Source organism: Desmodus rotundus, chromosome 12 (assembly GCF_022682495.2).
Source record: "Desmodus rotundus isolate HL8 chromosome 12, HLdesRot8A.1, whole genome shotgun sequence".
Lineage (NCBI taxonomy): Eukaryota > Metazoa > Chordata > Mammalia > Chiroptera > Phyllostomidae > Desmodus > Desmodus rotundus.
Window position 1 is genome coordinate 16,588,385 of NC_071398.1, and position 15,705 is coordinate 16,604,089.

General features: G+C 41.9%; 1 protein-coding gene across 2 annotated transcripts in view; it reads left to right on the forward strand.

Annotated features, from left to right (window-relative positions):
* The window catches only part of WWP2 (WW domain containing E3 ubiquitin protein ligase 2), a 148,239-nt gene that overhangs the window by 92,930 nt on the left and 39,604 nt on the right, over positions 1-15,705 (forward strand). For both annotated transcript variants that reach the window (XM_024556137.4, XM_024556138.4), the window contains exons 7-8: positions 1,000-1,127; positions 11,811-12,021. In XM_024556137.4, the coding sequence (XP_024411905.1) occupies positions 1,000-1,127; positions 11,811-12,021 (339 nt within the window). The remainder of the gene's footprint in view (positions 1-999; positions 1,128-11,810; positions 12,022-15,705) is intronic.

The window sequence follows — 15,705 nt, forward strand, 5'->3', positions numbered from 1 at the left end:
ATTGTTAATAGTGTTCTCACTGCTCCATGTCACATGGTTTAGATAGTTCTCTGGACCTTTGTACCTCTGCCTGGAGAGGGGTTGTCTTTTCTTTACTGGATACTATTGATATATTTTTAAAATTAATTAATTTTTTTCTATCACCATTTATCCCCCCATACCCTTTTCTATCTCCGCCCACCCCCTCCTCCCCACAATTAACATCCTTGGATACTCTTTAAATCATCTCACTGTTGTAAAGTATTATATAATGACTAAGCGGCAGAGTAACCTCCTTTGACAAAACTGCTGAACTGAAAAGCGAGGAAGCTTAGGCACTGTCACTGAGGAATGAAGTCGTCACAACAGGAAAGTGAGAACACTTCCTGCCTCGTGTTTTCTGAAGATGTCAGATGGGTTCGCTGTTGTTAGATCCCACCTCTGCCCTTGCGATTCGATCCTTTTCCACATTGTCTCTCGTTTACTTGGATGGGCTGTGGGGTCATCTTTTCTGGATAAGATATGTCCACGTATGCACTAGCTGAGGTTGTCTAATGTCCCTTGACTTCTATTCCGACGGGAAGCATCTTTCTAACTATAGAGAAAATGGATTTGGATAAGTCTGGGCTTTGCGTAACAGGAGAAATATGTCATTTGTACCCTGTCAAGTAGTACAGGGATTCTTGTTTATTTCTTACATTCGAGCCCAATAAAAATAATGTGATGGTCTCGGGATATTTTGCCAGTTATTTCAGATGTGGGAGCAATTCACTCTGGATTTGTTTACTTCAAGTGGAAAAGTTTACCCAAAGTTGCCTTCTGGGCTTTTACCAAGAAGGATGCTTACCTGGGTCTCTCTCTTTGGAGCCAGTGTCTGCTAAGTCAAAGACTACAGGGGCTGTTGAAGATCTTGCTTCCAATAACTAACAAGGGAGGGAATACGGTTACTTAGGTGGGTTATCCCTCTTTTTTTTCCCCACAGTGACTTATATATGTCTGCTTTATACTTTGAACCCCCAGGACGCACAGACATTCAGGTGTTTCAGCCAGAACAACCACAGCAACCAGTGAGCGAAGCCCTGGTACTAGCAACCGGCACCGCCAGCCCATCAAGAACCCAAGCCACAGTGGCTTGGCCAACGGCACAGGTGAGTGACAGCCTGGAATGCCAGCCCAGACTGAATAAAAGGCCTCTAACCTGTTTTCATAGGGAGTCAGGATTCTGTCTATGTCAGAATGGTAGGCGGGTGAGAGAAGACTCCAATACTAAGATGAATTTGAATCCATCCATCTTTCCATTGACACATCTTCCTTTATCTCTGGCATACTCTGTATAGCTGAGGTTCATCTCCACTTGACTCTAAAGTATTCCTCTGCACAGAAATAAAAGATACTGATCTTTATAGTCATTGTCTTATCAACACTGGATTTCATTGAGATAGGATATCTTATACATGATACATTTTTTTTTTCTTTCCTTAATTTAAGGAGTGATCAGATTTAGGGAGAAAGAAAACTGAGTCTAGTTGCTAGGAGCCAAGTGGAGAAAGTGGCAGCACTGTTGGTGGGCGGGATGCTGACCAGGGGCAAAGCCACACCGTCACTGGGGGTTCCAGTGAGGGTGTTTGTGCCATTGGAGGAGAGACGGACCGCAACATCCCCATAGACTGGCTCTGCTTCCTTGTAAGTAGGAAAGGAAGGGCCTATTTCAAAACAGTTCATTTTTTATAATGCTTTCCTTCCGTCTCATCAGGTCAGTGGTGGATTGAAATGGAAAAAAATAAAAAGACTTCATTTTTCTAAGTGTCTTAAACGATCAGATCTTTAGTGAATGTTAGTCATTTGGTATTTTTGTCTTAATTTGGGGCAGTTGGGAAGGGACGTGGATGTGGCTTTGATAAACTGTCAGTGTTTCACTTGGTATGTGACACTTGAAATAATTTTATAGATGCTTGTGATGGCAGAGGTGTGACGTGAAGGATGGGTGATCCGGGGCAGCATGGCTTCTTCACATAACCGTTGTCATGGCCTTGTTAATGCCCTTTGTGTGACCGACTTGAGTAGGAGAAATCCACCGGGTTACTTTTTAGTGACTCAGTTCCCTGGCAGCACTGTACGAGGGCTGCAGTGCCCTCTGATGGCTCGTGGTGCTTAGCTGTGCTGTGGCCTGTGTCCTGCATGGCTCACTGCACGCATGGGGCCTGACTTTCTCCCCGGAGCTGGGGACCTGCCTGAAGGAATTGGCTTAACTAGCTCGCTCTGAGCCCTGAGGATGAGGATGAGCTGGGGGAGCCGTCTCAGCCCACCTGGCACTCCCATGCCACCATGCCACCCCGTGTCTGAGTGCTGGAACCATCCAGTCAGAGTGTGGCTGTTCCCACCTGTGTGAAGGGGATGGCAAGGTGGTGGCCGTGGGCCGTGTTACTGAAAAATCCTGTGCAGCTCTGGAGTTCCAGTATACAGGCTTCCCTTAGAAAAATAAGTCGCTCGCCAGGGAGGGCCAGTGTTTGCAAACGGGGAAGGGGAACTGGCCCTTTGGAATCAACTGTTTCCTGGAGCCTTGGCCGTACACCAACCACTTTGTTCCTCAGGGCATACTGGTTTCTCTCAGCCACCTCTGCTTTTCCTATGGAAACTGTTGGTAAATTGACTATATATGGTGGTGATCTTTGAGTCACTCTTGACGTTTACACAGATGTGTATTTCCCTGACATTTATTTTTAGGTACCTTTGCGTATTGCCCTTATCTCCAGGAACATTGTGTTTCAGCAGAGGAGGCAAGGGCCAGCCATGTCTTCAGAAAGCCAAATATCCATAACCCCAAACCACCTAGGAAATGTTTTCTGGTGGTGCATCTGAATGCCCAGACTGTTCCCCAAACCCATCTGTGAAGGACAGACACTGCATTTAAGGGATTTCTGCCTGTTAAAATACTAAGTTCTTGGCTGCTCTCCTCTCTCTCCTCTCTCCTTTCTGCTGTGATGACAGCTCACCTTTGCCTCCCAGCCAGCCTGGACTTTGTAGGCTCTTTAATGTCTATCCAAGGGGTACAGAAAGACCTCTCCTTTCCTTTGGGGAGCAGGCAGGAGCCCCTGCTGTGGCAGCACAAGAGCAGAAGGGTTTTTGAGGAGATGAACGCTCCATCCTTCGACACGGTGCTCTTAGAACTGTGAGGACCAGTTCCAAAATGGTGGTGGTAGTGAGCTGTGCCTCCAGGAAATGTTTCCACAGACATCCGAGATTTATTGAGCAAGCCCTTTGGCCGTGCTCTGCAGTTATGCATGAAAAAGACATTTGGGGAAAAACGGAGCTGCGTTCCAGGTGGTTTTTTTGTGTTGTCACAACTGTAAGGTAACCATTTTTTTTATAAAATGAAAGTGAATGGCAGCCTGTCTATATAAATATAATATTTCTAGGTTTTAGAAGTGGTGGAATCGAGAAATAGACTAATGGTATAGCACTTCATTGAGACTTGTGTGAAATGATTTACTTTTTCATTTTTTATTTAAAACTTTATCCAAAAAAATTACATCTCTCATTGACTCCCTTAAATGTGATTTCCATGCACATAGGTCGGGAGTCACACGGGCTGAGTCAGATTCTGATTGCTCCTGTGCTATGTGCACACGGCCCAGGTCCTTCCTGGGCCTTAGTTTTCTCCTTGATAAAATTAGGACAAGATGTATAAGTATCTCATAGGTTGTTATTGGAATAAATTATATAAAATATGAAGAGTGCCTCGCATGGTGCCTAGGATAAGTACCTCTCAATCAACAGTTTTTATCTTTATAAATAATTTCATATGGTTATAATTATGCATCATGGATAGATTTCCTTTTATTCGCTGGGTTTTTTTATACATGCTTCCATGTATCCATGCTCTTTCTGTTTACCCCTTCTTAGTGGCCTCATACTGTTTCACAGTTAATACATCATACTTCCTTTAACTATCCCTCAATTCTAGAGTTATTTCCCAGTTGTAAAACAAAATCCTGATGTAGACATCTATGCACATAGCTTTGTTTCTTCTTGAATGAAGTTCTTGAATCAAAGGATATGAATTTTTTAAATGGGGTTGTTGTATATTATCAGATGGTTTTCTGAAACATCTGAAGCAGTCCTGTCACAAGGCAGTGTAAAATTTCCCTCAGGTGGTAGGGAGGTTTATTTTTTTCTGCGACTTTGTAAATACTGGTTTATATATTTGCCAACAGGTATTAAGTGCTACCTCATTGTTTAACCTCCATGCATTTTTTCAATTTTTAGTTGCTTGACTGTTTCTTGTCTCTTGTGTGACTTTTTTCATAGTGTTTCATTATCCTTTGGGGATTTGGGAGTTTATTTATTTATCCTAGGTTCAAGGTTTTTTTTGTTGTTGTTCACTTGCTTTTTACAAATTGCGGTAAAATATACATAACATAAAATGTACCATTTAAACCATTTTTGAGTGTACAGTTCAGTAGCATTAAGCACATTCACAATGTTGTGCAACTTCATCACTATCCATTTCCAGAACTTCCTTCATCATCCCAAGCTGAAACTCTGCACCCTTTAAACAATAACATTCTCCTTTCCTCCTAAGCCCCAGCCCCAGCTCCTGGTAACCTCTATTCCACTTTATGTGTCTGCATTTGCTTATTCTAGGTGCTTCATAGTATACGTGGAATGATTTGTCCTTTTGTCTCTGGCTTATTTCACTTAACAATGTTTCCAAGATTGATCCATGTTGCAGCATGTATCAGAATTTCGTTTCTTTTCAAGACTGAATAATATTCCATTTGTGTACATACTACATTTTATTTAGTCACTCACCTGTTGATGGACATTTGGATTGCGCCCACCTCTTGGCTGCTGTGACAAGGGTGTACAGGTATGCGTCTGAGTCCAGGCTTCAATTCTTTTGGCTCAGCAACCAGGAGTAGAGTTGATAGGTCATATGATAATTCGGTGTTTTAACTTTCCGAGAAGCTCTGAAACGTTTTCCAGAGCAGCTGCGTTTACATTCCCAACAGCAGTGAATGAGGGTTCCAGTTCTCCGCCTTGCCAGTTCTTGTTTTTTTTCCATTTTTTGATAATAGCCATCCTAATGGACATGAAGTATCTAGGTCACATGCTTTATCTGTTATATTTATTATGATAAGTTTTCCCCTATATCATTGTTTTACCTTTTATCTCATCTTTATGGCTTTCATAGAAAGTTAACAATTTTAAAAATCATTGTGTGTAAACATTTTTATTGTTTTTAATTTTACCTTTTGCTTCCGTAGTGAAAAGAGTCTCTCTTGTCTATAAATGGAATAAATACTTTATTGTTTTACTTTTTTTCATGATGTTAAAAAATAACTGTCCCACTGGAATTTATAGTGGTATATCTATATCTCTATATATAGAAATATAATGAGGGCTGGGTTAAATTAATTTTTCTCTATATCAGGGTCCTATTGTCCAATAAACACTAATTAAATAGTTTTCTTTTCTCACTGTGGTTTTACTTAGTGTTTATCACTTTACCACATCCTTACATGCAGTGAAAATTCATTTCTGGACTCTTTACACATTCCATTTATTTTATTTCCACTTTGGAGCCAGTGTCATGTGATTTTGATTATTGATGTGTTATAGCATGTTTTTCTAATGTCTGGAAGGGCTAATTTGGCCTTATTAAATTTTCTCCATGATTTTCTTTGATAGTTACACATTTTCAAAACAAATTTCAGACTGTGAATTCTTTGAAGCGTGGTAGAATACAAATGGAAATGGCCAGAGTCTATATATTGACCAGGGAAGGATTGAACTTTCCCATCAGTTAACATGAAATGGCATTGTCCATTCTTAGGGTTTTTTGTTTTTTGTTTTCCATCTATTTGTTTTAGTTTATTCTACTATTGGTTGCTCTTGTAAAGAGCTGAGTGATCAGTTGTATTGGAGGTGCTTCACTTGTGTTCAGATGAGAGATATTGACTGCTTTACTGTGGAGTGTATGTTATGAGCTGATCTTCAGTTTAAAAAGCTTTCATCGTTGGCTACCACCTTCTCCTTGCCTAAGTGGGGATGCTGAAAAGACAGTCCTACATCAAATGGACCTAAAGATCTTGGAACACACAGCAAGTTGGCAGCATGTCTAGGACTAAGAAAAAGAATTTTCAATTCCTGATCTCTTTTTGGCTGACTGTAACTAACACATTAGAGTCTTAGTCTGAATGAATACCTGATTCATGAAGTTAGAATGTTTAACCAACAAACACCACAGAGGGAACCTTGTGAAATACCCCTCGTTGCAGAAACCAGAGGCCATTCAGCTGCCATTTTACCTACTTACCCCGTTTCCTCTCTCATCTTGGTAGCCAGCTTTTCTTACTGCACGGGACAGCTATCTAAGTCATTTTCATTTCTTTCCTCCTCCACCTCTTCCATTGTTTTCACTTCATGGTGTTCTGGATTTGAGCGCTAGTTATGCTTCTTGCTGACTTCATGGCACCTTTCTGAATGGTGCCTCTGTAAGCCTCAGTTTTGTCTTCAGTAAAACCGGAATAATATCTTCTTCATGGGGCTATTGGGAGGATAAATGAACTAATGAAAATGAACTTGCTAAAAGCAACACAGATCCTGGACTGGATCTTGGTATGGTAAAATGACATTAGTGGAAAAGCTGGTGAAATCCAAATAAAGTCTGGAGTTTAGTTAATAGTAATGTACTGATGTTAATTTTTTTAGCTTTGACAAATGTGCTATGTCAAGTAAGGTAGCAATATTAGGGGAAACCGGGTGAAGGACATGCTATCTTTTTAACTTTTCTATAAATCTAAAATTATTCCAAAATTAAAAGTTTTAAAACAAAACTGCTTTATAAATGGTAGAGTTACCCAGATGTGAGGTGGTTTTCTTTTAAATATCTTTTGCTACATTACTAGGATTATTGAATGAGTATTTATTGAACAAATATTTGTCGAATGCCATTTTGCTAAGCACTATGGACCACATAAAGAAGTATAAAAGTAGGCATCTGCCCTATAATCTGTTTCAGGAAAAGAAAGCCGAAAAGACACCATCAGCCAGGTACCAACCAACACAGCAGATGTCGCAGGGGCTGTGTGTCTTAGCTGAGCCCACAGGGGCTGTGGGCTCTGCAAAGGGGATCCTCCTGGGCTGCAGTGGGGGCAGGGCCTTCAGGGAGGTGGACTGAGCTGAGCAAAGATGTGGAGGCAAGAACATAGGAGGTACGGAGTGGAACATACGTTGTATACATCAAATAATTAGGATTAATAAGGGAACATTAGCTATATTGAACAGAGCAAAAGTGTAAAATACAACGATTCTCCAAGGCTTGATGAAATCGAAAGTTCTCGTCTTGACAATCCAGTTTTTCTCTCTACTCGAAGTCACATCATGGCTCTAGTGTGGTGCTGTCACTGGTTTACCAGGCGACTATGGGCCAGTAACTTAATTGCCAACTTGAGTTTCTTCTGACCATAAGCTGTGATGGAGTGGATATTACCTTTGAGGTTCTTTCAAGCCCCCATTTTCTAAGAATGTGTGTGTGAACAGACACACTCTTTTAGAGCAGAAGAGTATAAACAGGGACACAGAAAGTTTGTTGATGCTAGAATATCCAGCTTTCATATTCTATTTCCAAACCTAAACTTGAGGTGCAGCACAAAGCTCTTTAAGCAGATGAGCTACTCTGGCGAGGGAAAGGCCCTGGGAGAGGTCTGCGGACAGGCACAGCGCTGGTGGGAGTCCTTCTAACTACATTTACAGCTTCCCAAGCAGCAGGGTCCAGACACTGATGATTGGAGGGTTTCTTCCATCGGCGTGCCATGTGCTCTGCTTCTGTTCTTTTTCTGGTGAATAATTTCACAATAATTATTTTTAATAGGCAGTACATATAGGTTATCAACACTTTGGAAGTATAAAAGCTTAGAGCATTTAAAGAAAGTCTCCTTCCTAGTCTCGTCCTCCAGCCTCTGGTTTCCTCCCCAGAGGTAGTCACCGTTGTTTCTCTTATGATTCTTTCCAAGGTATTTTTTGAATGTACAAGTATATGCGTATTTATTTTTTAAACACACACATAACATATATGCTGTCTGCACTTTCCTACTTAATAATTATCTGAGAAGTTTTTCCACAGAACTCGAAGCCAACTTGAATAGCTTTGCTCCTTTCCTCTTCTGCTAACTGCAGCCCATGACGGGGGCAATTTTAATATCAATAAGAACAGTAATCACAACAGATTGAAATATTTTGAACATGTTTAAATCTAAGAACTCATAGGACTTTTTAAGCAAAATAGAATTTCTTTTTATTTTTAAAATTGTATTTTTCAATTGCATTTTACATTCAATATTGTTTTGTATTAGCTTCAGGTGTGCAGCATACTGGTTAAACAGTCATATACTTTACAGCGTGTTCCCCTCATATTTCCGGTCAAAATTTCTTTGTTCATTTTTGGAGGGTTGAGGGAACCAACTCATTATTCTGAAAACTGGTAAATAAAAGAAGAGACTCAAGCATTTTTCCTGCCTTTTCTTTACAAACTGAACCTCAAAGATAGCCAAATAGTTGATAAGGCAAAGTTTCTTTTATAGGCTTGATAGAATTAGAATATTACTGTTTTGTACCTACCAATGAATGGATTTAGGCAATAATCATCAATGGCTGCTAACATTGCAAAAGAGAGACAGCCAGACATCATGTGCTTCCTATACCCAAACATTGAACCTATGAAAAGTGAAGAGTATGAGAATAAACTCATCACCCCCCTCCCCCACCCGTCTGCATCACACACACCCTCACTTCCCCCCACCTTTTAACTATTGCATTTAAATTTTGGATATTGCCCAACTGTGCTCCACAGGGGTTCTAGCAATTTCTACTCCTACCAGCAGTATGTGAAAGTGTGTTTTTCTTGTACTCTTACCAGTATGTCATTAAATATTTTTACTGTTGTTAATCCGAGGTTAAAAAATGGTATTTCGTTATAGTCTCGTGCATCCCCCACTTTTTAAAAAAAGATTTTATTTATTTATTTTTAGAGAGAGGGGAAAGGAGGGAGAGAGGGAAAGAAACAATGTGTGGTTGCTTCTCACACATCCCCCACTGGGGACCTGGCCCCCAACCCCGGCGTGTACCCTGGCTGGGAATCAAACTGGCGACGCTTTGGGTCAGAGGCCGGCACTCAATCCACCAAAGCACACCAGCCAGGGCAGTATTTCATTATGGTCTTAAATTGTATTTTCTGTCTCATATTGATATCCAGCATCTCTTCAGATTTTTAAGGGTAATCTTCTCTCCTTATCTGTGAAGTGTGTTTGCGTGTTTTTGGTCTTTTTCCTATTGATTTGTGGAGGTTCTTTTCATATCAGAAAAATCAGTCATTCGTCTGTAATATGAGTTAATAATAATTTTTCCCACTTGGCTTTCTTTTGATTTTAATTTTGCTCTAGTGTTTTTTTTTTTTTTTTTTTTGCCATTTAGATTTTTAAAACATTTTAATGTAGTTGAATTATCAGCCTTTTGTGACTTCTAGATTTTGTGTGATCTTTCAAAAATCCCTTCCACTTTGAGATTGTAAAAATATTCTGTTTTTTTTAGTTCCTCCGTAGTTTCATTATTTTTTTATGTCCAAATCTCTGATTCATCTGGAATTTATTTTGATGTAAGGAGGGAGAGGGCTATAACTCCATTTTTGTTCAGTACATCCCAAGTTGTCACAGCGCTGTTTATCGAGTAGCCTATCTTTTCTGCAGTGATTTAAAGTGTCACCTTGTCATACACTGAATTCTAATATTTATTTAATTCTGTTTCTGAACTTTCTTGTTTATTTAATTGACATCTGCCTATTCATATATCAGTGCCACACTGTTTTAGATTTTGAAGCTTTATGTATTAATACTTTAGAGAACTAATACCGCCCCCCTTACACATGCACATACACTGTCTTTAGAATTTTCATGGCTATTCTTCTATATGTAGTTGTCCGTATAATATTTATAATGAATTTAATTAGTTCTCAAAATGTCATGATTTTTTTTATTGGAATTGAGTAAAATTTACAGATTTTCATAAAGAGGATTGCCATCTGTTGTGCTTTACTAACTCAACTGAGATAGAATAGAAGTGTACATCACTGCGTTTATGTTGGGGAAGCATCAGTTGCATACAATGTAGTCATTTTTTAAACAATGAATTCAGCCTGTGTTGCAGACCATGTATCATTTCCTGGGGAGAAAGCAAATAAGTTAATTGTAGGTAGTCTCCTAGGCTCTTATCCATTTGTTAAGGTCAAGTTTGGCATCATTTCATGTGAAGAAATGTTAGTTTCAGCTGACCTCCAGTGTCATGTTAGCCAACAGGGTCATGTGGTTGCTTCAGCGTCATTATAATCTTGAGTGGCATTAAAGGATGTACAGAAAGGGGGAAATGGATTATAATGGGTGAGTGGTTCAGGCTCTGGAATCAGGCAGCTGGGGTACCCTTTGACCTCGGCAGGTTACTTAATCTTGTCTTTTCCTCAACTGTAAAGTGAGGGGTATGAGTCGTACCTAACTCCTGGGATTGTGTGTGTGGCTTAAATGAAAGAATTCGAATGCTTTTGCACTTTGCCTGGTACACACTGGTGTCCTGTAAATGTTAACTAATATCATTTATGCTGGAAATCTGACTCCACTGGTCTGATAGTATCTCACTTACTATGTTCAGCCCCTGATGTCGTTACTTAGGAGAGGCAGTAGGAAAAGATCTCTACAAGAGGGCGGCTAGGAGGTAAGAAGAGGGTGGCCTAGAAACATTAAATGTATGGTGGACCTTTTTACTGGAAAAGAGAAGGTGAGTGAGAAACAGGGTGTCCAGATGCTTATTTGGTATTAGTAGGGGAGTGGGGAGTAAGACCAGCTAGTGAAATTGAGTTTAACATAAGAAAAAACTTCTGGCAGCTACATCTGTTCGGCAATGGGAAGACTCTGTAGTGAGCTGCCTGTCAGAAGAAATGTTCAGGAGAAATCTGGGTAGCCATTTGTTAAAGAAACTGCAAAAAGAATTTCTGAATTAGGAAAATAAGGCTAAATAACAAGCAACTACAGCATTTTCCTACAAAATTCTAGTATAAATGTACGTAGATGCAATCTCATATATAGAAAATTCTCTGCCTATGGCTCGTTCAAACCTTTTCGATCCTTTTTTGAGTTAGACTGTCTCGGGGTGAACATGGGTAACCATCAAAGAAATGAAGATGTGGAGAAATAAGGAGACTCAATGAGCTTGTGTCACTTGTCTCTTTGTCTGTTGTTACCTTGGAGACAAGTCCCGTATCTTCAGAGTCCCCTCCTTTTCATATTAATCCTTGAGCGTGAGTCTTTAAAAGAACAAGAACATTATTAGAAGTTTTCTGCCTCTTAGTGTGTGTGGGGCTTTTTGAATAAAGGTGCTATTTGCACTTAGCAGACAAATGACAAGTTTCAACAAAAGAATATGATCCCATAAACTTGGCCTTGCTCCATTTATCGCCAGTACACTTCCCTGTTATCCTTAAGTTTCCTGCTAGTCTTTTATTTCAGTAAATGTAACCATAGTATGTTAGAAAACTTTAATAAGTTTATAAATAGAGGTAATATTTACTAACCTGTTGTTTTTTCAGATTCATCTCCTGATTTCTCTCTGGCAGGCCAGTAGTGACTTGCCCTAATTTCCGAAGTTAGGTTCTGTAAAACTTCCCTGCTGTCAGTGGATATACGTGCACGTCACATTGTGGGTACTGTGTTCTCACATTAAGTAACAAACCTAGTACAGGAGAACATAAATCTTAGTTGATCTCTAAAATATTTCTGTATTTTTAGTGGCTGATGAACCTGCTGGAGCCACGGATCCCGAAGAGCCTTCTGTTGTTGGTGTGACATCCCCACCTGCCGCAGCCTCGAGTGTTACCCCAAACCCTACCGCAGAGTCTCTCCCTGCTCCGGCCACGCCAGCTGAAGGAGAGGAGCCCAGCACTTCGGGCACACAGCAGCTCCCGGTGGCTGCCCAGGCCCCAGATGCTCTGCCCGCTGGGTGAGTAGCCTTCTGTCCCACAGCAGCACTTTCCCCCCGCCCCCCTCCCTCTCCAAAGACTGAGGCTCCTTCACCAAAGCAGAAACAACGTGGTTATTTATCACCTAGTGGCTAGGAGTCTCTGGGGAGGCTGCTATGCTTAGGACTGAGGGCGGTGTGGAAGAACTGCTTGTTCTACAGAAGTCTGAAAGAGAATCTAAATCATCGGGGACAGAATCAATGCTACCTTATACCGTGACTAGGAATGAACAGCTTGACTCAAAGCATGTGGCTTCCATAGAACAAGAAACTTATTTTGCCTTCCAAAATCATTGAAATCTTGCCTAGATCCTGCCTAGAAAACCGCTTTTCTCTCTTGAATTCTATCTTAATGGCCTATGGAGGAGTTTAGGCTCTGAATATTACTGTATGTTATTCCCACAGCTGGTGCTGATATTAGCATGGACTACTAGTTTCCTTGCCATCCTTTAGTTCAGAATTAAATCTGATAGTATAGACCTTGGATGCTAAGAAGATGGCCCTCGTAGGCCAAAAGGAAATTCAGTTTGGCTGTGTAGGGAGTGCAGATTGAAAACGTGGACCCAGGAATCAAACAGAATTGGGTTTGAATCCCCACTTGACTCTATTTGCCCTTGCCTCAGGGGCTCACCATGTGGTAAGGTGGAGATAACAATGTGCCTACCTCCCCAGAAAGTTAGGGGACTCAGATAAGGTGGTGTATGTGAAGCTCTCACCCCGAGGTGGCATTGCCCTGGTGAGTGAGGTTTTTGAAGTGGTTGTGAAAGAACCCTGACGGAAGGGGATGGTGCTGAACTGGAAGTAAAGCCTGATCTCAGGGCTACGGGTCACAGCAAGGCTAGTGCCCCCGTGGACCTGCTGCGCGTCCTGGTTGTCAGTGTGGTCCCAGGAAACCAGTGTCTGTCACCACGGTCTCCAAGACCCGACTGCTGGTGGTGGCTGTGGGGTGTGGGCGGGTCCTCGGAGCCCTGTAACTCGTGAAGGAAAAGGAAAAGGGAAGGGTGGATGGTCCCTTCTTTGGTGTGTAATCTGCTGTATTGTCCTTCAGCTACTTCAGAGAACCCAATTATTACAACAAAAATCCTGAATCTGAAGGCACATGCGACCTTTTACCACTGGGCATACTACTTAGCTCCTATGTCTTAGTAACGTGCGATGGGCAAATGAAAAGTACTGCAAATAGTTCCTGATACCTCAGACCTGGAGGGAATTGAGGGTATTGAGGGGTGGCTCAGAAAAGTTTTTTTATGGAGGTTTTGATTTTGTGGAAAGATTAATAACCAATTGCTGTGTCCAACTCCTCCCTACCGAGATTTCTTTTCTCTTTTGTGTGGCGAGGACTACTCAAAAGACCTTCATTTGGTTAATAATTTCAAATCTGTGTATAATTTGGGGGGGAACAGAGCAAAATCATTTTGGCAAAAAGAAGAGAAAATGGCCGTCTGGGTCCCCTGTGAGCTGTTTGTTTTCTTCCCGCTGAGCAAATGCCTGGAAGGCCGGCTTCACTCCTGTGTCAGTCACAGGCAATTAGGGCTAATGGCTCAACATGTCTTTATGTAGGGCGTGTGTGAGGCTTACTGTTCTCTGGGATTGGGCTCTTCCTGTTTCCAGGCAGCTGGAAAACTCCAGGCTCTGAAAACGCTCTTTATTCTAAGTTTGGCGGACGGAGTGGCCCGGGGAAGTGCTTCTCTCCTCCCTTACCCTGCCAGAGGCTGCAGCACTTTTCGGAGGGAGAGTTTGGACAGCATCTTTTCCTTAGAGTGTATAGAGTATGACAAGGCCTGTGTATGTATGGGTCTGGGGAGGCTGCTGCCTACTTTAACACATGTTCCGGTCCAGAGAAGGTTACTGTGACCCTTCCCGGGGTGCCCATCCCTGAGACATCAGGAGGCTGGAGATCCTCAGCTGCCTACCTGGAGGTTGCCACCAGCTGTGCTGAGTGCGTGGCAGTGAGCCTGGCAGGCCTTCAGCTCTCTTCTGTCAAGGCGAAGGGCACATGTTCTGCAGTGACTCTTGCAATTTCTGACCTATCGTCCCTACCCCAGCTTATTAACAAGTTAGGAGATCCAGATGAGAGGGGTTATTTCTTTACTCCTGGTATTGTGGCTTCTGGAGTCAGGACCAATTTTAACCTTTTTATTTGTTTGTTTTTTTTAATCCCCAGGTGAGGACATACCCATTGATTCCAGAGAGAAGGGGGTGTGTGTGCTGGGGTCAGGGGACGGCTGGAGAGAGAGAGACAGAGAGAGAGAGAGAAACAAACATTTGTGGGTTGCCTCCCAAACGTGCCTGGACAGGGGATCAACCCGCAAGTTTTAGGTTTACAGGACAGTGCTCCAACCAACTGAGTCACACCAGACAGGGAGATTTTAACCTTTTAAAATAAAACTCTGAGCCTGACATTTCACCACTTAGAATGCCTCATTGGCTTCATTGTCTTAAGGCAGCGATTTTCAACTGGTGTGCTGCAAGAATTTTTAAAACACGCAATACCTATTTAGTCAGGGGCACTGACCTCTTTTCCCTTAGAATAATGACAAATAAATGACAACCCAACAGTAGCTGTCCAGAGTGAGTGGATCAAAATTACACCAATATTTATGTCAGATCGGCAAGAAATATATTTTTTGGTGTGCTGCAGAATTTTAATAATTAGTTTATGTGTGCCACGCGATTAAAAAGGGTGAAAATCACTCTCTTTGGGGATAAATTCGCAAGTCCTCAGTGAAGCCTAAGAAGCCCTGCATGATGGGACCGTATCTGCCCCTCAGGCCAAGGCATTGCTTTGCTCCCCTCACTCCAGCCATTGTAATTTATTTCAGTTCGGTGAATGTGCCACTCTTTCTTGGTCCTCGAGGCCTTCTGCCACGCTAGTTGCTGCTTTTGTGAACTTCCTCACTACTTTGTCCATTAATTCCTATCCATCTTCAGGTCTCATCACCATTTTCAAAACCAGCACTCCTTTGGGAATTCTTCCTGGATTCCTGGTGGACAAGGTCAAACACGCCGAGTACTGTAATTCTGCTCACTCGTGTAATTGCTTGTTTCACCCCTCTGCCCTGCTGGGCTGTAAACACCATGATGGCAGGGAGCCTGGCACAAAGTAGGCCCCCAGACATTATTTGTAATGAATAAATAAGAATGTCTCCGTTTTTCCCCTCCAACCGGATGAATGTTTTCTGCTGCTTCCATACCTCAAACAAAGAACAACTGTGACAGGAGTATTGCATTTCTTCCCAAGAGCAAGAGCTCAAGGATCATTCACAGGGTTGCCTGGCTTTGTGTTTAAATATGCGTCTGTCACAGCGTCAGGATGTTCTTCCCTGCTCACTAGGGGTCCTCATGCACTAGGAGACACCTTGGAGCAAGCTCCTCTTTGCGAAGGCATTCCTGAGTCCCAAGAGAGTGCTCTTTCAAGGCATCCAGCTGACTTTGTCTCTTTCCAACTTTATCTTCTCAATTCCTTCAGTCTCCGTTACTGAGCAGTCAAGCAAGGTTCACTTGGGGATCCCAAGGGCTTATTTTTCCAGTTGCTGAGTTGCTTTTCTGAAGCTTGCAGCAGATGAGACTAGCCATAAAGGGGTCACACATGTCTGTATGTTTTAGGAACTAAAGGCTACCGAAAGCTGGGCTGCATAAGTCCACATAGAACTCCCCTGTTCCTTT